General features: G+C 41.2%; 1 protein-coding gene across 5 annotated transcripts in view; it reads left to right on the top strand.

Annotated features, from left to right (window-relative positions):
• The window catches only part of ankib1a (ankyrin repeat and IBR domain containing 1a), a 129,212-nt gene that overhangs the window by 69,752 nt on the left and 37,008 nt on the right, over positions 1–22,452 (top strand). For all 5 annotated transcript variants that reach the window (XM_063044108.1, XM_063044109.1, XM_063044105.1 and 2 more), the window contains 3 exons: positions 9,248–9,336; positions 10,671–10,801; positions 14,189–14,323. In XM_063044108.1, the coding sequence (XP_062900178.1) occupies positions 9,248–9,336; positions 10,671–10,801; positions 14,189–14,323 (355 nt within the window). The remainder of the gene's footprint in view (positions 1–9,247; positions 9,337–10,670; positions 10,802–14,188; positions 14,324–22,452) is intronic.

Raw genomic sequence — 22,452 nt, 5'->3', positions numbered from 1 at the left:
ACACAATACTCCAAATTTGGCCTCACCAATGCCTTGTTCAATATCAACATTACATCCCAACTCCTATACTCAATGCATTGATTTATAAAGGCCAGCATACCAAAAGCTTTCTTCACCATCCTATCCACATGAGATTCCGCCTTCAGGGAACTATGTACCATTATTCCCAGATCCCTCTGTTCTACTGCATTCTTCAATGCCCTATCATTTACCATGTATGCCCTATTTTGATTAGTCCTACCAAAATGTAGCACCTCACATTTATCAGCATTAAACTCCATCTGCCATCTTTCAGCCCACTCTTTTAACTGGCCTAAATCTCTCTGCAAGCTTTGAAAACCTACTTCATTACCCACAATGCCACCTATCTTAGTATTCTCTGCATACTTACTAATCCAATTTACCACCCCATCATCCAGATCATTAATGTATATGACAAACAACATTGGACCCAGTACAGATCCCTGAGGCACACCATTAGTCACCGGCCTCCAATATGACAAACAGTTGTCCACCAGTATCTGGCGTCTCCCATCCAGCAACTGCTGAATGCATTTTACTACTTCAATATTAACACCTAACGATTGAACCTTCCTAACTAACTTTCCGTGTGGAACCTTGTCAAAGGCCTTACTGAAGTCCATATAGACAACATCCACGGCTTTACCCTCGTCAACTTTTCTAGTAACCTCTTCAAAAAATTCAATAAGATTTGTCAAACATGACCTTCCATGCACAAATCCATGTTGACTGTTCCTAATCAGACCCTGTCTATCCAGATAATTGTATATACCATATCTAAGAATACTTTCCATCAATTTAACCACCGCTGACGTCAAACTCACAGTCGGATAATTGCTAGGTTTACTCTTAGAACCTTTTTAAAACAATGGAACAACATGAGCAATACGCCAATCCTCGGGCACCATCCCCGTTTCTAATGACATTTGAAATATTTCTGTCAGAGCCCCTGCTATTTCTATACTAACTTCTCCCAAGGTCCTAGGGAATATCCTGTCAGGACCTGGAGACTTATCCACTTTTATATTCCTTAAAAGCGCCAGTACTTCCTTTTCTTTAATCACCATAGTTTCCATAACTTCCCTGCCTGTTTCCCTTACCTTACACAATTCAATAGCCTTCTCCTTAGTGAATACCGAAGAAAAGAAATTATTCAAAATATCCCCCATCTCTTTTGGTTTCACACATAGCTGTCCACTCTGATTCTCTAAGGGACCAATTTTATCCTTCACTATCCTTTTGCTATGAATATAACTGTAGAAACCCTTTGGATTTATTTTCACCTTACTTGCCAAAGCAACCTCGTATCTTTTAGCTTTTCTAATTTCTTTCTTAAGATTCTGTTTACATTCTTTATATTCCTCAAGCACCTCATTTACTCCATGCTGCCTATATTTATTGTAGATCTCTCTCTTTTTCCAAACCAAGTTTCCAATATCCCTTGAAAACCATGGCTCTCTAAAACTTCTAACCTTTCCTTTCAACCTAACAGGAACATAAAGATTCTGTACCCTCAAAAGTTTTCACCTTTAAATGACCTCCATTTCTCTATTACATCCTTCCCATAAAACAAATTGTCCCAATCCACTCATTCTAAATCCTTTCGCATCTCCTCAAACTTAGCCTTTCTCTAATCAAAAATCTCAACCCTGGCTCCAGACCTATCCTTCTCCAAAATTATATTGAATTTAATGGTATTGTGATCACTGGACCCGAAGTGCTCCCCAACACATACCTCCATCACCTGACCTATCTCATTCCCTAACAGGAGATCCAACACTGCCCCATCTCTAGTTGGTTCCTCTATGTATTGCTGCAAAAAACTATGCTGCTCACATTTTACAAACTCCAAACCATCCAGCCATTTTACAGTATGGGCTTCCCAGTCTATGTGTGGAAAATTAAAATCTCCCACAATCACAACCTTGTGTTTACTGCAAATATCTGCTATCTCCTTACAAATTTGCTCCTCCAATTCTCGCTCCCCATTAGGTGGTCTATGATACACCCCTATAAGGGTTTACTACACCTTTCCCATTCCTCAATTCCACCCAAATAGCCTCCCTAGATGAGCCCTCTAATCTATCCTGCCAGAGCACTGCTGTAATATTTTCTCTGACAAGCAATGCAACACCTCCCCCTCTTGTCCCTCTGATTCTATCACACCTGAAGCAACGAAATCCAGGAATATTTAGTTGCCAATCACACCCCTCCTGCAACCATGTTTCACTGATAGCCACCACATCATACTTCCAGGTATCAATCCATGCTTTAAGCTCATGCACCTTTCTTATAATGCTCCTAGCTTTAAAATAAATGCATTTATTTTCCACTTTTTACTCTTTGTTTATCACTGACGGTGCAAACAACTTTACAACTTTACTATCGGGCAGTGCAGCGCAGCAGATTTAAAAGGAACAGAGCCTCATACAGCGGGCAGCGGAGTTTGCGGGCGGCGGAGTGAGCCGGGAGTAGAGTGAAGGCTTAAGGGCTTCGGCTCAACGGGCTTAGGCGGAAACGGGCGAGGCAAGGAAGGTTTTGTATTCATTTTCTGTTGTTATATGAGGAGAGGGGCAGTATGAGTGTGAGGGCAGTTTGTTGTTCTCGGTGTCGGATGTAGGAGGCCCTGGAGTCTCCAAGCCTCCCGGACGTCTACATCTGCGCCAAGTGCATCGAGATGCAGCTCCTAAGCGACCGTGTTACGGAACTGGAGCTGCAGCTCGATGACCTTCGTCTGGTCAGCGAGAGTGAGGAGTTGATAGAGAGGAGTTAAAGGCAGGTGGTCACACTGGGGCCACGGGAGGCAGACAAGTGGGTCACGGTTAGGAGGGGGAAGGGGAAGAGTCAGATAATAGAGAGTACCCCGGTGGCTGTGCCCCTTAACAATAGGTACTCCTGTTTGAGTACTGTTGGGGGGGACAGCTTACCCGGGGGAAGCGACAGTGGCCGTGCCTCTGGCACAGAGTCCGGCCCTGTAGCTCAGAAGGGTAGGGAAAGGAAGAGGAGAGCAGTTGTGATAGGGGACTCGATAGTAAGGGGGTCAGATAGGCGATTCTATGGACGCAGTCCAGAGACCCGGATGGTAGTTTGCCTCCCTGGTGCCAGGGTCCGGGATATTTCTGATCGTGTTCAAGATATCCTGAAGTGGGAGGGTGAGGAGCCAGAGGTCGTGGTACATATAGGTACCAATGACATAGGTAGGAAAAGGGAAGAGGTCCTGAAAGGAGAATATAGGGAGCTAGGAAGGGAGTTGAGAAAAAGGACCGCAAAGGTAGTAATCTCGGGATTACTGCCTGTGCCACGCGACAGTGAGAGTAGGAATGCGATGAGGTGGAGGATAAATGCATGGCTGAGGGATTGGAGCAGGAGGCAGGGATTCAAGTTTTTGGATCATTGGGACCTCTTTTGGCACAGGCGTGACCTGTACAAAAAGGACGGGTTACACTTGAATCCTCGGGGGACCAATATCCTGGCAGGGAGATTAGCGAGGGCTACTGAGGTGACTTTAAACTAGAATGGTTGGGGGGTGGGAATCAAATTAAAGAGGCTAAGCGAGAGGAGGTTAGTTCACAACAGGGGGTTGGGAACCAGTGCAGAGAGACAGAGGGGTGTAAAGTGAGGGTAGAAGCAAAAAGTAGTAAGAAGAAAAGTAAAAGTGGCAGGCCAACAAATCCAGGACAAGCATCAAAAAGGGCCACTTTTCAACGTAATTGTATAAGGGCTAAGAGAGTTGTAAAAGAGCGCCTGAAGGCTTTGTGTGTCAATGCAAGGAGCATTTGTAACAAGGTGGATGAATTGAAAGTGCAGATTGTTATTAATGATTATGATATAGTTGGGATTACAGAGACATGGCTCCAGGGTGACCAAGGATGGGAGCTCAACGTTCAGGGATATTCAATATTCAGGAGGGATAGACATGAAAGAAAAGGAGGTGGGGTGGTATTGCTGGTTAAAGACGAGATTAACGCAATAGAAAGGAAGGACATAAACCGGGAAGATGTGGAATCGATATGGGTAGAGCTGCGTAACACTAAGGGGCAGAAAACGCTGGTGGGAGTTGTGTACAGGCCACCTAACAGTAGTAGTGAGGTCGGAGATGGTATTAAACAGGAAATTAGAAATGTGTGCAATAAAGGAACAGCAGTTATAATGGGTGACTTCAATCTACATGTAGATTGGGTGAACCAAATTCGTAAAGGTGCTGAGGAAGAGGATTTCTTGGAATGTATGCGGGATGGTTTTTTGAACCAACATGTCGAGGAACCAACTAGAGAGCAGGCTATTCTAGACTGGGTTTTGAGCAATGAGGAAGGGTTAATTAGCAATCTTGACGTGAGAGGCCCCTTGGGTAAGAGTGACCATAATATGGTGGAATTCTTCATTAAGATGGAGAGGGGCTTACCATTTCTGTGGATGATTGGGGGCAGATTTTACAATTAGTTAATACTTCCTCTATTTGTGCTAAACATTCCCTAATTCAATTTAAAGTGGTTCATAGAGCACATATGTCCAAAGATAAGTTAGCGCGTTTTTACTCGCATATTAATCCTTTCTGTGATAGATGTTCGGGGCAGATAGCCTCTTTAACTCGTATGTTTTGGTCTTGCCCTACTTTGGAAACTTTTTGGAGAGATATTTTCAATATTATTTCTAAGGTATTAAATATAGATATCTCTCCTCACCCTATTACTGCTATCTTTGGACTACCTAAAATTTCTAGTAATCTTTCCCCTTCAGCCCGTAGAATGATTGCATTTCTTACTTTAATGGCGAAAAGATGTATTTTACAACATTGGAAAGAGCTTAATGCTCCAACTACCTTTTTTTGGTTTTCTCAGACGATTTTATGTTTGAATTTGGAGAAAATTAGAAGTAACCTTTATGATTCTTCATTTAAATTTGAACAGATTTGGGGACCTTTTATTCGATATTTTCATTTAATGTAATATTTACCCTTCTTGTTTTTTTTTCACTGTTTTTAATGGAGGTCGGGATTGAGAACGTGATTTTAAGTTTAACTTTGTTTGGTTTCAAGTTAGCCCATTGCTTTGCCTTGCTTTTAGTTAGCTGCACGGTGGGTTTTTTTTGGGGGGTTTTTTTTTCTTTTTTTTCCATTGATATATATAAAATTTAGTATACCATTATGTTATCTTGGTTTCTTATGCTTAAATTACATTGTTTGTAGTATTTTCTTTTTGGTATTGTTATCTTTTGGAATTTTATTATACTTTAACATTGTATTAATGTTTATATGGCTTACCTTTTTTGTATACTTACTCAATAAAAAGATTTAAAAAGAAAGAAAGAAAGAAAGATGTAGAGTGACATAGTTAATTCAGAAACAAAGGTTCTGAACTTAAAGAGGGGTAACTTTGAAGGTCTGAGACGTGAATTAGCTCGGATAGACTGGCAAATGACACTTAAAGGATTGACGGTGGATATGCAATGGCAAGCATTTAAAGATTGCATGGATGAACTACAACAATTGTTCATCCCAGTTTGGCAAAAGAATAAATCAAGGAAGGTAGTGCACCCGTGGCTGACAAGAGAAATTAGGGATAATATCAATTCCAAAGAAGAAGCATACAAATTAGCCAGAAAAAGTGGCTCACCTGAGGACTGGGAGAAATTCAGAGTTCAGCAGAGGAGGACAAAGGGCTTAATTAGGAAGGGGAAAAAAGATTATGAGAGAAAACTGGCAGGGAACATAAAAACTGACTGTAAAAGCTTTTATAGATATGTAAAAAGGAAAAGACTGGTAAAGACAAATGTAGGTCCCCTACAGACAGAAACAGGTGAATTGATTATGGGGAGCAGGGACATGGCAGACCAATTGAATAATTACTTTGGTTCTGTCTTCACTAAGGAGGACATAAATAATCTTCCAGAAATAGTAGGAGACAGAGGGTCCAGTGAGATGGAGGAACTGAGCGAAATACATGTTAGTAGGGAAGTGGTGTTGGGTAAATTGAAGGGATTAAAGGCAGATAAATCCCCAGGGCTGGATGGTCTGCATCCCAGAGTGCTTAAGGAAGTAGCCCAAGAAATAGTGGATGCATTAGTGATAATTTTCCAAAACTCGTTAGATTCTGGACTAGTTCCTGAGGATTGGAGGGCGGCTAATGTAACCCCACTATTTAAATAAGGAAGGAGAGAGAAGCCGGGGAATTATAGATCGGTTAGCCTAACGTCGGTGGTGGGAAACTCCTGGAGTCCATTATCAAAGATGTGATAACAGCACATTTGGAAAGCGGTGAAATCATTGGACAAAGTCAGCATGGATTTGTGTAAGGAAAATCATGTCTGACGAATCTCAGAATTTTTTGAGGATGTAACTAGTAGAGTGGATAGGGGAGAACCAGTGGATGTGGTATATTTGGATTTTCAAAAGGCTTTTGACAAGGTCCCACACAGGAGATTAGTGTGCAAACTTAAAGCACACGGTATTGGGGGTAAGGTATTGATGTGGATAGAGAATTGGTTAGCAGACAGGAAGCAAAGAGTGGGAATAAACGGGACCTTTTCAGAATGGCAGGCAGTGACTAGTGGGATACCGCAAGGCTCAGTGCTGGGACCCCATTTGTTTACAATATATATTAATGACTTGGATGAGGCAATTAAATGCAGCATCTCCAAGTTTGCGGATGACACGAAGCTGGGCGGCAGTGTTAGCTGTGAGGAGGATGCTAAGAGGATGCAGGGTGACTTGGATAGGTTGGGTGAGTGGGCAAATTCATGGCAGATGCAATTTAATGTGGATAAATGTGAAGTTATCCACTTTGGTGGCAAAAATAGGAAAACAGATTATTATCTGAATGGTGGCCGATTAGGAAAAGGGGAGGTGCAACGAGACCTGGGTGTCATTATACACCAGTCATTGAAAGTGGGCATGCAGGTACAGCAGGCGGTGAAAAAGGCGAATGGTATGCTGGCATTTATAGCGAGAGGATTCGAGTACAGGAGCAGGGAGGTACTATTGCAGTTGTACAAGGCCTTGGTGAGACCACACCTGGAGTATTGTGTGCAGTTTTGGTCCCCTAACCTGAGGAAAGACATCCTTGCCATAGAGAGAGTACAAAGAAGGTTCACCAGATTGATTCCTGGGATGGCAGGACTTTCATATGAAGAAAGACTGGATGAACTGGGCTTGTACTCATTGGAATTTAGAAGATTGAGGGGGGATCTTATTGAAACGTATAAAATCCTAAAGGAATTGGACAGGCTAGATGCAGGAAGATTGTTCCCAATGTTGGGGAAGTCCAGAATGAGGGGTCACAGTTTGAGGATAAAGGGGAAGCCTTTTAGGACTGAGATTAGGAAAAACTTCTTCACACAGAGAGTGGTGAATCTGTGGAATTCTCTGCCACAGGAAACAGTTGAGGCCAGTTCATTGGCTATATTTAAGAGGGAGTTAGATATGTCCCTTGTGGCTACGGGGATCGGGGGGTATGGAGGGAAGGCTGGTGCAGGGTTCTGAGTTGGATGATCAGCCATGATCATAATAAATGGCGGTGAAGGCTCGAAGGGCCAGGCTCGAAGGGCCGAATGGCCTGCTCCTGCACCTATTTTCTATGTTTCTATCTCCTTTTTCTTCCTTCTCCCCTACATCTGTTCCTACACTCTGGTTCCCCTCCCCTCTTGTATCTAGTTTAAATCCACTGGAGCCTCTCTAGCAAACCTACCTGCAAGAATATTTGTCCCCCTCCAGTTCAGATGTAAACTGTCCCACCTTCCCTGGAAAACTGCCCAATTATCTATAAATCTGAAGCCCTCCCTCTTGCAACATGTCTTCACCCTCGTGTTGATCTGCGCTATCTTAATATTTCTAAACCCGCCTGCACGTGGCTTTGGTAGCAATCCTGAGATTGCTATCCTGGAGCATGCCATCCTTAAGAATAATGATCTCCCAATTTAAATTGTATCAAACGAAGTAGATGCTGTCATTTCAATACAAGGAGAGGAACTTGTAGGTGAACATCATCCCCATTTCCTCACTTCTTGGAGTCAGTAAACCGGCATAATCACCTGGCATGTATAGCCTATTAGCTTGAAATTATTAAACAATTAGAGTAAGGTAAATGTGTGCAAAATGCTGCTACACATTTTTTTAAAAATTGTATTTAATGAAAATGATCTTGTGCTTTCTCAGTGTATATATAACGAATAAAGTCTTCTCAGGCTTCCAGCTGGGTACAGGTATCAATTTTAACCGATGTTTCGGTGATAAACTCTGCCATCTTCATCGGGGATGAAGCCTGGGTATGTCTGGTCGGTAGTATTTACATCCCATTGTTTATCCCTCCTGATTGGTTAGTCCTCATCCAATTAGATTTCCACTGTTCCACCTTGTTTACAGGATTCGCAATATATTGGCCAGACGGGACGCATGGTGGAAACACACATCAAGGAGCACAAACCTTCATTTGCGTTACCTGGAGAAATCAGCTGTAGCAGAACATTACATTTGCAATGGCTATGGTATTGAGTTCGGCACAAAACCACTGTGCCTCGCTAATGGGTTTTGGGACCACCTGGTGAAGGAAGCCATTGAAGTAAAAGAATTTTAAAAAGACAAAGGTCTTGCTCTAAGTAAAAACCGGAATTCAATTGTAAACTAACTTGAACCTTGGAAACCTGATCAGATGAGGACTAAGAAATTAGGAGGGACAAACAATGAGGATATAAATACCACCAGATTTTCATGCCCAGGCATCATCTCTGAGAAGATGGCAGAGTTTGTCATCGAAACATCTGTTTAAAATTGATACCTGTACCCAGCTGGAAGCCCAAGATGAGTTTATTCATTCTACTTAATGATATAATTTGTGTTGTGTATACCTGCCTAATATACATTCAGCTGCTCTTTTCCTGAAACTCTAATCCTCCATACAGTTGGCAATCTATATTTCAGTAATTCTACACTTTCCACAATTATCTGAAGGAGGGATGGACAACTGACCTCTCAAATTTTGCTGCCTAATATTCTGTCAAATAATTGAAAGATAAATCTTCCTGAAGTATTTATGTGATTAGTCCCTATTTAACAAATTCAATCTGAATCTTAATGCAGCAGATTGCCTTGGTGTTGTGAAACCTGCTAACATTCTGGAAGCCCGTGCGAGGGCTGAAGCAGTGCTAGCCAATTCCAGAGTTGTTCATAATTCTGAATTCTTTTTATACATGAGTAGGTAAATGGATGAATCTTAAATCTTAATGTTTTTTACAGGGAGTGTCTCGGAGAAGCCCATGAACCCTGTGATTGCCAAACGTGGAAAAACTGGCTACAGAAAATTACAGAAATGAAACCAGAAGAACGTAAGACCTGCTGTTATGTATTTTTATCCTCTAAGTCCACCTACGTTTGTCCATGCCTTTCCGATTCCTTGGCTTCTATCTCCTACATCATGCGTCTTCATTTGAAATCATAAAAACAAAAAAATACAAGTTGAACCCAAACGTTGTCTGCAGTTATCTATCTTCCTTTCTGCTGCTTGCTAAACATATGATTACTAAAGGAGTGATGCTTTTTTTTCGAGTTATCTCTTTCCTTTCGTACCACAAATCCATCTGTTTATGGCACAATGAACACTACTGAGTTCCATAGGAGTAATTCAGACCAAGCCCATATCATGTCTCTCTTGCCATCTGTGCACAACAGCCATGTGAGAAAGGAACTATCCACTCAGTCTACCTTTTGGTTGTAGTTGAAACTGACAGCTGCCCTTGTACGCAGCCAGCGGAATTAGCCTTTTTCTATTCCTTCTGTTGAAACCTTTTGTAACTTTAAACATAGCTTAATTAAATATTCCTCTTAACTTTTTCAATGGAAATAGTGCTTGATACTACTGAACATAATCATAACTAGATACCAAGACTTTAAAGTTAATTTCTTTGAATTTGTAATATGTTCCCGCTGTGTTTGAAATGCAAACAATTGCTGGACTGGAACATCTGAAATAACAAGTATTATAGCAGACCACAAGCCATCACTGTTTCTGTTTTATAACTAGTCATCAAAGCTAGAGATTCTTGTCGTTCCAAAACTTTGTACAAATTCAACATCACTTTCATTTTCTAGAATTCTATGCCTAGTCTTAAAGTGTACTTCTTAGCAGAGATATTTATTTTGAGTTCCATTTGAACTGATTGCTATTTCGAACAGTGTTGCAAGTGCAGCAGATCACAATAAACACATAGCAGTGGCATCGGATGAATTGGATTTAAATTATTCCTGAGCCCTAGATGCAATTTCCCTATCACAGTACATTTACATTAAAAGCAACCCTCTCTTCTAGACTGCCCATTACACTGTATGATAATGCATTGAAAATAACCTAAGATTAAAGCAATTCTTAGTCACAAATGTAATCAAATTCTTCGTGATTAGGCATAGAAATTGATGTTAAACTAAATACTAGAACTGTACATTGGGTTAGAATCTGCAAAGATAGAGAAAAAAATTAATGTTTCATGTCTTTGGGGCATTAACACTGGTCTTTTACAAAAGCTACCTCATTATTGAGTTTTTCTGGCATTTTCTGCACTGTATCAAATTTCCATTATTTACTGTATTTTTATTTTTAGTAATTGTAATTGATTATTATTGACATTCCTTTTATTTTTCAAACCAAGTTCTGTTTTGCTACTAGTTGCTGGTGTAAATGAAGCTTTTGAAGATGCTGCCAACTGTCTTTGGTTATTATCTAATTCTAAACCATGTGCCAATTGTAAATCTCCAATTCAAAAGAATGAGGGCTGCAATCACATGCAGTGTGCCAAGGTAATCATTATAAATTTAATTTGCAGTGAATTAGAAATGCATATGAAATATAATTTACAAGCATGTATTTCTGATAAGTGCAGAATTATGCATTTTGAGAAGACTGATTAGATTAAGGCATACACAATGGTGGGAAGTATTGAGAAATGGAGAAACCTTGCTGGACAAATCCTAGCATCCTTGAAAGTAGAAGCACACATAGCAAAGGTGGTGAGGAAGGCACTGGGGATGCTGGGGTCTTACGATACCAGAGTAAGGAGATTTTGCTGTGACTTAAAACATTGGTTAGGCTAGAGCTCAAAGCACTGTGCAGTTTTAATCACCATGATTGCACTGAAGAACGTGTGCAGAGGGTGTGCCTAAGGTGGTTCATTTCCGTTATGGCAAGAGCCTGGTTAGGTTGAGTTTGTTTTCTTTGAAGTGAAGGAAGCTGGGGGAGGACTTGAAGAAAACAGTCTAAATTATGCGGAGTGTAAATATTAGGAAACATCTTCCCAGAGCATCAGTATTTAAAATTGGTGGGCGTAGCTTCAGTAAGATTTTGAGTCAGAGTAATGCAACATGAAAAGAAGCCCTTTGGCCCACCTCATCCATGCCAGTCATGGTGCTCACTAAACTAATCCCATTTGCCTGCATTTGGCACAGATCCTTCAATCTCTCCTATCTGTTTACTGTTAAGCTTTGTTTTTTATCTGCCTCAACTATATTCTCTGGCAGTTCATTCCATATATGCACCAACCTCTGCCTGAAGTTGCCACTTGGGTCCCTTTTTAAATATTTCATCTCTTAAACCGATACTCTCTAGTTTTTAGTACAGCATCCCTGGGGGGGGGAAGGGCTTTGTGCATTCAGCATATCTATACCCTTTAGTGTTTTATGTTTGTCCATTAGGCTACCTTTCAATCATCAATGTTCCAACGAATGAAGTCCTAACCTGCACAACCTCTTCCTATAACTCAAGCCCTCAGGTCCTGGCAGCATCCTTTGAAATCTCTGCACTCATTCCTATAAAAAGGCAATCAAAACTGTAAATACTCCAAGTGCAGTCTCACCAATGTCTTGTACAACTGCATCATAACTTCCAAACTCTTATACTCTATACTCTTACTAAAGGCCATTGTGTCAGATGCCCTTGTCTACCTGTGATGCTTCTTTCTATTTCTTTTTAGAAGGGATCTGAGGTGAATTTTTTTTCATCCATTCCACCTACAGTTGCTTCAGCTTTGGCCAGAGCCAAATTGTGCAGTGAATAGCAATCTTCTACTTTCTCAGTAACTAGAATGTACTGCCTAAGATGATGGTGGCAGGTACTCTCACACTATTTTATAGATATCAAAGCACTTGAATCCCCACTGCATAGAAAGCGATGGACCAAGTGCTGGAAAATACGATTAGTATAGATAGCTACCTAATGGTTAGCATAGATGTAATAGGCCTATTCCTTAGCTGTATGATTCTGAAGTGACTATATGGGTGAAATTGCTCTAATACAAGCAATTTAGATTTTCACTTTAGTACATGGAGCTATATTTTAAATGTTATATTTGTATGGGTGACTGCCATATATAGTCCTAAATGGTGAGGATGTACTTTACCCGTGATGGACTGGGCTGTATCCACTACTTTTTGTAGGATTTTCTGTTCAAGGGCGTTGATGTTTCCATACCAGGCTGTGATGCAGCCAGTCAGTGTACATTCGGCCCTCCTTATCCGCGAGTTCCGCATGTGCAAATTCAACCAACCGCAAATCGAGAAAACCCGGAAGTTCTCTTCCAGCAGTTGCTGTTCGAGCATGTACAGATTTTTTTCTTGTCATTATTCCCTAAACAATGCAGTATAACAACTATTTACGTAGCATTTACATTGTATTAGGTATTATAAGTAATCTAGAGATGATTTAAAGTATACGGGAGGATGTGCGTAGGTTATCGTGGATCGGGATTGAAAAAAAACTGGAAGTTCTCTTACTAAGTAGGTCGGAACAGGTACATCCAGTATTATTTAGTGTCAGTTAGTCAAATGTTTATCTTAGTATATATTTTACCTTTCTATGCATATAAAATACTTAAAATGTTTCAGTGCTGGGCTCGGGAACAGAAGTTCCCGAGTTTGGTCCAGTGACAGAGCGCTCCCAAGCGCGCTCTTCATCCATGCCAGGTTGATGTGGAAGATCAAAAACCCAAAACCCAATAATTAAACCACTGTGTTGCTTAGTAATAATTGTAGCTTTAATTGGGCAGGGCCTTTCTCATTGTATCCTTTAAAATTGTTCCGATCGTTGACCAACTGTAGCCTGACACTTTTCCAATGACCGATGGCGTTTCACCTCTTTCTGATCGCTTTATTATTTCCATTTTATTTTCAATCATGATCGTGATTATTTTCGTGAACAGAAACACTGTGGATTCAGAGCTCCGCCGCCAGGTCCTAATGCCCACCACACTGAGACAGGTTAAATAAGGTCTGGGGTTCCGCTGGGTCCTAAGGTCCACCGTATTGAGCCAGGTTGAATAAGGGACTTGAGCATCTGCGTTTTTTGGTATCCGCGAGGGGTCCCGGAACCAATCCCTCGCGGATAAGGAGGGCCGACTGTACTCTCCACCACACATCTATAGAAGTTTGTCAAAGTTTTAGATGTCATGCTGAATCTTTGCAATCTTCTAAGGAAGTAGAGGCATTCTTCATATTTGCACTTGTGTGCTGGGCCCAGAATAGGTTAAAGTAGGTGGCTCACCATCACCTCCTCAAGGATGATTTTTTTCAGGTCCACAATAGTCAATTTTAGAAATGAATTGAAGAGTCAATCCTGAGTGAGCATATTGGAAAGATCAGAACAGAAGAGATGCACTCTCAGTTTAAAGCAGAGGTTCCCGACCTTTTTTTGCTATGGACCAATACCATTAAACAAGGGGTTCATGTACCCCAGTTTGAGAACTCCTAGTTTAAAGGATCACCCCATTAGACAGATTTTTTTGTTTCTTCTCTTGAGGAAAATGAATGAGCTGTAGATGCTGGGTTGTATGTAAGCATAAGGCTGTAATAGACTGATGAACTATAGCAAAATGAACACTTGAGCATCAATAGAAAGCTGGAGTTCAAGCTGTTGATCAAATTGAATGGGACTTTATGCCAGTTATCTGATTTCTTACGTTAAATTTGAGGCTCTAGTCCAAATAAGCCATTTTTGGAGTGGCATGTTGAAGCCTCCAAAAGTAGCCCAATGTTTGTACCTGGAAAATTACTTAATCTTACTTAAGTATTGGTTAGAGTTAGTTATCCATGCTTTTAAGGAAGCACCTGCATATTTTTTCTATGGAAAACCTGTAGAAATACTGAGAAATTTACTTGGATTGAAGGAGAAAAAAATAATGTTCTTTTTCTCCACAGTGCAAATATGATTTTTGTTGGATTTGTCTGGAAGAATGGAAGAAACACAGCTCATCCACTGGAGGCTATTATAGATGCACTCGTTATGAGGTCATCCAGCAGGTTGAAGAGCAGTCAAAGGAGATGACAGCTGAGGTAAATATAACTTCTCCTTTTATTTTTAAAGTTAATGTATTTACTTTTTATGGCTTCCCCTGTTTCATGCCAATTTATTTAAAGCTCTATCTTTCTCATTACTACACTGAATCCTCTAATTGAATATCCATTTCTGCATGGGAAGGGTGCATGAAATAGAAGCAGGAACAGGTCATGTACAGTTTCTAAATCATCTGTGCTCTTCACTAAATCCATAGCAGATATTGATTTTCAAGTCTACTTTCCCAACCAATCCCATTTACTTTAATTCCTTTAATAATCTGTTACTTACATTCTTGAATATACTCTGAGCATTTGCAGCCCCTTGACACAGAGAATTCCAAAAATTAGCAACCTTGAAATTTCTTCATTGTAGTCTTGCATGTCTGATTCCTTTTCCTGAAATTCTGTTCCTTACTCTCGATTCTGGGAATAAAGGAAACAGCCTTAGTATCTACTCCATAAATACCTCTGTGTCCCAATGAATTTGCACACAATTCTTTCAAATGCCTTTTTTTTAGGCTAATCTTGCATGTGCTGTTTTTTGAAGGAAAAATCCTCATTCCATGAGATAATCTATAGTGGAATGATTCCAACACTAGTGCCTAGGCAAAAATTAGAAGTGTTGCTTCAAATAATGTCTCGCTAAGTACTATACAATCTCATCAAGACTTCATTACTTTTATTCTCCAGCACCACCTTACACTAAAAATTAAATACCATTTGCTCTCTTAATTGCTTGCATGTTTACTTGTGTGTGACATGAATCAACGCAGAGAAATACTGTTTTTACACTATTTCAAACTGTGTAGCAATAAGATACCTTATTTCCCAAATCTGCTAAATTTTTGTCCACTTGTTAAATTATGTAGTTTCTGCTGCAGATATTTGCATCATCTTGCTAGCTCACTTTCCCACCTAGAAATATAGAAAAGCTACAGCACAATACAGGCCGTTCGGCCCACAAAGTTGTGCCGAACATCTCCCTACCTTAGAAATTACTAGGCTTACCCATAGCCCTCTATTTTTCTAAGCTCCATGTACCTATCCAAAAGTCTTTTAAAAGACCCTATCATATCCGCCTCCACCACTGTTGCCGGCAGCCCATTCCACACACTCACCACTCTCTGCGTAAAAAAACTTACTCCTGACATCTCCTCTGTACCTACTCCCCAGCACCTTAATCCTGTGTCCTCTTATGACAACCATTTCAGCCCTGGGAAAAAGCCTCTGACTATCCACACGATTAATGCCTCTCATCATCTTATACACCTCTATCAGGTCACCTCTCATCCTCCGTTGCTCCAAGGAGAAAAGGCCGAGTTCACTCAACCTGTTTTCATAGGCATGCTCCCCAATCCAGGCAACATCCTTGTAAATCTCCTCTGCATCCTTTCTATTTGCATAATCAGCAAATGTAGGAATGTTACATTATCTTCATCCAAATAATTAATTGTGAATAGTGAAATAACTCATGCCTAAAAGCTTGATGCCTGAAAATGTTATAGCACATTTTGGTCCACATTGTCTATACTGACCATGATGCTGATCTATGCTAAACCCACTTTCCTATGATTCCTCCATACCTTTACTATGGACGTGTCCAATTTTCTTTTAAATGTTGTAAAGTATCAGCCCCTCCACAACTGGCAGCTCATTCAGATAACCATCTCCCTTCATATGGGGAAGAACTTTGGTTCTCAGGTGTCAGTAACTTTCAAACCTCTCAATTCTGGGCTCCCCTGCACTGGGAGAAAGATCTTGACTATCACTACAGCCTACCATTCTAGGCAACATCCGGATGACACAAGAGACTGCGAGACTGCTGATACTGGAATGTAGAACAAAAGAAAAACAAATTGCTGGAGGAACTCAACAAATTAAGCATCATCTAAGAGGTGTGAGGAGTTGTCAAAGTTATTTGGTCAAGATCCTACATCATGATTGATGAAGTATGTAGTAAATGGTCAGCCTCTGAGAGGCACTGATGTACAGAGCAATCCTGGTGTACAAGTCCATAGCTCTCTGAAAGTGGCATGGAAAGAAGTTAGGATGGTGAAGAAGGCATACAGCATTTTTGTCTTCATTGGTTATGGTACTGAAAATAAAAATTATTTGTTGTGCAGCTGTATAAAACATTGCTAATCTATATTTGGAGTATTGTTTGCAGTTCTGGTCACTGCATTACAGGAAGAGTATGGAGGCTTTAGAACTGGTGCAGAAGATATTCAGCAGGATATTGCCTGAAATTAGAGAGTTTTAGTTAACGAAGCGATTGGAGCATTGGAGGATAAAGGGCAACCTGATCTAAGTGTATAAAATTATGAGAGGCATTGACATTGTACATAATTAACATTCTTTTTCTTACAAAGCAAATCTTAAGTACTGCATGGCACAACTTCAACATCAGAAAGGCAAATTTTAAATAAGATCTATAACTCAATTTATTTTAAACAGTGGTAGGTGTTAGCAGTGCACTGCCAGTAGAGGTGATGGAAGCCAATAGGACATCATTGCATGATGAACGAGCAGGGAATTGAGAGATGTAGACTCATGCAGGCAGATGTCCAGTTTAAATTGGCATTGTATGCCAAGGGGCTTGTTCCTGCGATGTACTGTTCTGTTCTACATATGTAGAGTGATACAGTTTGATTAACTATAAAAGCAGCTGTTTCAGACTCATGGAGAAATTGGCTTACAGGCAGCTCTTTGGAACAAAACCCTTGCATAACGCAAAGACTGCCTAAATGTCCTGTTGGTATTTGAAATCCCTAAATGAATTATCTCTCATTTGTCTGGATTAAATTTTGTCTGCCAGCTCTCCACCCAGCTGATTCATGACTCACTGTATTCTTGGACATATTTCTGGTATCGATGACTCCACCAACATACTAATCAGATCACCTACATTCACATCAAGTCATTGATGTATAGGATGACTAGACTTATTAAATACAAATCCTTTTTGTATCTTTCAAAATTTCCTGTGCTCTACAAGGCATTATCAGTTAGTAAGTAGCTGGTATCCTAATAGAATATTATGCCCGGAGACCTGCTTCATGTAAGGTCATTGATGACCTGGGTCACTTACCAGTGAACAGGACTCAGGACCATCAGTTTCCACATAAGACCATAAGACCAAGGAGCAGAAGTCGGCCATTTGCCCATCAAGTCTGCTCTGCCATTTTGTCATGAGCTGATCCATTCTCCCATTTAGTCCCACTCCCCTGCCTTCTCACCATAACCCTTGATGCCCTGGCTGCTCAGATATCTATCAATCTCTGCCTTAAATACACCCAATGACTTGGCCTCCATTGCCACCCATGGCAACAAATTCCACAGATTCACCACCCTCTGGCTAAAAAAATTTCTTCACATCTCTGTTCTGAATGGGCACCCTTCAATCCTTAAGTCATGCCCTCTGATGGATGACTTCCAACTCCAGCTCACCATCACCTGCTAACTGGTATTGGTCTAATTTGTCAGAAAGGTTGCTTGACATTCAGTATTTGATGAACAGATTAGAAAGATTGAACCCATTATTGTTGCTCCCGTCCACTGACTTCAACTCTCTTCCTGGCAACTATATGATCGTGAATCAATCTGTTCTTGAACCCTGACGCCCAAGATGAGTTTCTACAACTAAGACTACAACTTCTGTATTCGTGATCTTGCCATGCTCTGCTCCAGCCTCAATTCATCATTTGCTGAAGAACTTGATCATTTAATAGTTACTTCCATGCTTGGCTATTACAGTGTACTGTTGGCTATTCTACATCATTCGACACTCCTAAATCTGAAAAATTGAGGAAGATCGTATGTTCATGTGCCAGATTTGGCCATCAATGTTCCTTGTGACTGCTGATCTACACAAGCTCCCAGATGAACAGCATCTCATTTACAAATTCTCATTCATGTTTTTAAATAATCATGGAGTTCTCCAGCAAAGACCCAGGTTCTTTAGCCCACCACATTATCTACACCAGATGATGAAATGCTTGGAGAGGTTGGTTATGACTAGACTGAACTCCTGCCTCAGCAAGGACCTGGACCCATTGCAATTTACCTATCGTCACAATAGGTCAATGGCAGACACAAACTCCATGGCTCTTCACACGGCTTGAGACCACGTAGACAACACAAACATCTACGTCAGGATACTGTTCATCGACTATAGCTCAGCATTTAATACCATTATTCCCACAATCCTGGTTGGGAAGTTGCAGAACCTGGGCCTCTGTACCTTCCTCTGCAATTGGATCCTCGACTTCCTAACCAGAAGACCACAGTCTGTGCGGATTGGTGATAACATATCCTCTTTGCTGACGATCAACACTGGCGCACCTCAGGGGTGTGTGCTTAGCCTACTGCTCTGCTCTCTGTATACACATGACTGTGTGGCTAGGAGTAGCTCAAATACCATCTACAAATTTGCTGACAGTAAAACCATTGTTTGTAGAATCTCAGGTGGTAACAAGCGGGCGTACAGAAGTGAGATATGCCAACTAATGGAATGGTGCCACAGCAACAACCGGGCACTCAACGTCAGTAAGATGAAAGAGCTGATTGTGGACTTCAGGAAGGGTAAGACAAAGGAGCACATACCAATCCTCATAGAGGGATCAGAAGTGGAGAGTGAGCAACTTCAAGTTCTTGGGTGTCAAGATCTCTGAGGATCTAACCTGGGCCTAACATATTGATGTAGTTATAAAGAAGACAAGACAGCAGCTATACTTTATTAGGAGTTGGAAGCGATTTGGCATGTCAACAAATACACTCAAAAGCTTCTATAGTTGTACCATGGAGAGCATTCTGACAGGCTGCATCACTGTCTGGTATGGAGGGGCTACTGCACAGGACTGAAAAAAGCTGTTGTAAATCTAGTCAGCTGCATCTTGGGCACTAGCCTACAAAGTACCCAGGACATCTTCAGGGAGTGGTGTCTCAGAAAGGCAGTGTCCATTATTAAAGACCTTCAGCACCCAGGGCATGCCCTTTTAGACCGTAAGACAAAGGAGCAGAAGTCGGCCATTCAGCCCATCGAGTCTGCTCCGCCATTTTATCATGAGCTGATCCATTCTCCCATTTAGTCCCACTCCCCCGACTTCTCACCATAACCTTTGATGCCCTGGCTACTCAGATACCTATCAATCTCTGATACTTTCCAACATTGTATTTTCTCCTGTTACCATCAGGTAGGAGAGACAGAAGCCTGAAGCCACACACTCAGCGATTCAGGAACAGCTTCTTCCCCTCTGCCATCCGATTCCTAAATGGACTTTGAAGCTTTGGACACTACCTCAGTTTTTTTTAATATGCAGTATTTCTGTTTTTGCACATTTTTAAATAATCTATTCAATATACATAATTGATTAACTTGTTTAATTTGTTTTCTCTCTCTCTGCTAGATTATGTATTGCATTGAACTGCTGCTGTTAAGTTAACAAATTTCACGTCACATGCCAGTGATAATAAACCTGATTCTTATTCTGATTCATTTTCCCACATTAGGTCCATATCCTTCTATGCCTTGCCTGCTTAAGCACCTTTCTAAATATTAACATATAATGATAGAACATTATGGCACAATGCAGACCTTACAGCCCACAACATTGTGCCAATCTTTCAGTGCGCTCCAAAATCAATCTAACCCTTCTCTTGCATGTAGCCCTCCATTTTTCTTTCATCTGTTCTCCCCTTACTTCCCTCCATACACGTCAAAAGTAGATCCTTGTGTATTAGTCATTGCAACCCTGGGGAAAAGGGTGCTGTATGTGCTCTCTATCTATGCCTCTCATCTTATACATCTCTTATCAATTCTGCTCTCAACCTCATTCACTCTCAAGGGAAAAGCCCTGGCTCGCTCAGTCTTTCCTTGTAAGACATGTTCTCTAATTTAGGCAGCATTGTGGTAAATTTTCTCTGCATTCCATCTGAAGTTTATACATGCTTCCTATAATGAGGAGACTGAAACTGAACACTGTACTCTAAGTGCGGTCTAACCAGAAGTTTACTGTATCTGGCGCTCCTGATGTGGCATCCTCTGCATTGATGAGACCAGACGTAAATTGGGGACTTCTTTGTTGAGAACCTCCGCTCCTTCCAAAAGCGAAATTTCCCAGTGGCCAGCCATTTTTATTCCGATACCCATTACCATTCCAACATGTTAGTCCATGGTCTCCTCTTTTGCCACGATGAGGCTACTCTCAGGGTGGAGGAGTTACACTTCATATTTCATTTAGCTAGCCTCCAACCTGATTGCATAACTATCAAGTTCTCTTTCCGGTAATGTTTTTCTCCCTTTCCCCTCCCCCTTCCCTCTTCAGCACTCCGGTCTCTTTCCTCTTCAGCTGACCCTCCTGTCATCTCCCATTGGTGCCCCTCTTTCTTCCTTTTCTCCTGTGGTCCACTCTCCTCCTATCAGATTTCTTCTTCTCCAGCCCTTTACCTTTTCCACCTACCTGGCATCAGCTATCACCTTCTATCTTGTCCTCTTTCCCCTCCCCCCATCTGCAGACCCCTGCAGAACACTGCTAATCACAGACCAGGCAGATTACTGTCCATCTTACTACCACCATCTGCTTTCTGTGAGCAAACCAATTCTGAATCCACACAGCCAAGTTTTGCTGGATCCTATACCTCCTGACCTTCTGAATGAACTACTATGGGGAACTTTGCCAAATCCCTTACCCAGATCTGTAGTCACCTCATTCACCACTTACCTTCGTCAAATATTTTGTCACTTCCTTAAAAGTCATTCAGACTTGTGAAGCATGATCTGCTCCACAGAAAGCTATGCAGCCTATCCCAAATCAGACTGTACTTCTTCAAATGTTCATAAATTCTGTCTCTAAGAATACTCCCCAATAGTTGGCCTACCACGGACCTAAAACTTGTAGGCCTATAATTCCCAGACTGGATTATCATCAGTTCCTTTCTTGAGCAGAGGAATAACATTTGCCATCCTCCGATCTTATGGTATTACTCCTGTGGCCAGTGAGGACACAATGATCTTCCCCAATGGTGCAATAAGCTCTTCTCTTTGCTTCTGGCCCTGGGGAGTTATCTACCTTAATGTTTTCAAAAGTTCCAACACTGCCTCTTTCTTAACCTCAACATGTTCCAGCCCATTAGTCAGTTCTAGGCTGACCACATTCATCAAGGTCCCTCACACTGATGAATACTGAACAGCATATTTTTTAAGGATTTCCCCCATCTCCTCAGACTCAAGGTACATTTCTTTTTTTTACCCCTGATCAGTCCTATCTTCACTCTAGTCTTCCTCCTGTTCTTCATGTACTTATAGATTACCTTGAGGTTTCCCTAATCCTACTCATTAAAGCCTTCTTATGTCCCCTTCTAGCTCTGTTAAGTCTCTTCTTGAGCTTCCTGGCTACTTTATAATTCTCAAGAGCCCTGTCTGTTCTAAACCTTAAGTATGCTTCCTTCTTCTTGACTGAATGTCTTATCTCTCTTGTCAACCATTGTTTCTTCATCCTTTCCCTGCCTTAACAGGACAGACCTTTCCAGAACCCTATGCAAGTGCTCTCTAAACAACCTCCACGTTTCTGTTGCACTCTTCCTTGCAAATATCTGTTCCCAATTTATGCTCCTAAGTTCCTACATAATTGCATCACAATTAGCCCTCTCCCAATTAAATACTTTCCCATACCATCTGATCCTGCCCTTGACAAAGGCTATGCTGAAGGTCAGGATCGCTGCTGAAAGATCTGTTACACCTGACCAGGTTTATTACCTGGTACAGATCCACTATAGCCTCTCCTCTAGTTGGCCTGTCTGTCTATTGCAACAGGAATCCTTCCTGGACACTTAAATTCTGCCCTGGCTAAACGTCATGCACTAAGAAGGTGCCATTCAGTATTAGTGAAATTGAAGTCACCCACAACAACCTTGTTATTTTTGAACCTTTGCAAAATCTGCCTATAGAATCTGTCATGCCCTATATGGACTATAGAATACTTCCAGTAGAGTGATTGCTCCCTTCTGGTTTCTGACTTGCACCCACACTGGCTCAGTAGAGGATCCCTGTGCGATGTACTCCCTTCCTGCAGGTGTGATACTATCCCTGACTAGCAATTCCACTTTCCCATCTTGTTTACCTCCTTCCC

The sequence above is a fragment of the Mobula hypostoma genome, chromosome 3, assembly GCF_963921235.1.
Source record: "Mobula hypostoma chromosome 3, sMobHyp1.1, whole genome shotgun sequence".
Taxonomy (NCBI): domain Eukaryota; kingdom Metazoa; phylum Chordata; class Chondrichthyes; order Myliobatiformes; family Myliobatidae; genus Mobula; species Mobula hypostoma.
The sequence above is the reverse complement of the archived record's forward strand: the minus strand, read 5'-3'. Positions and strand labels throughout refer to the sequence as shown.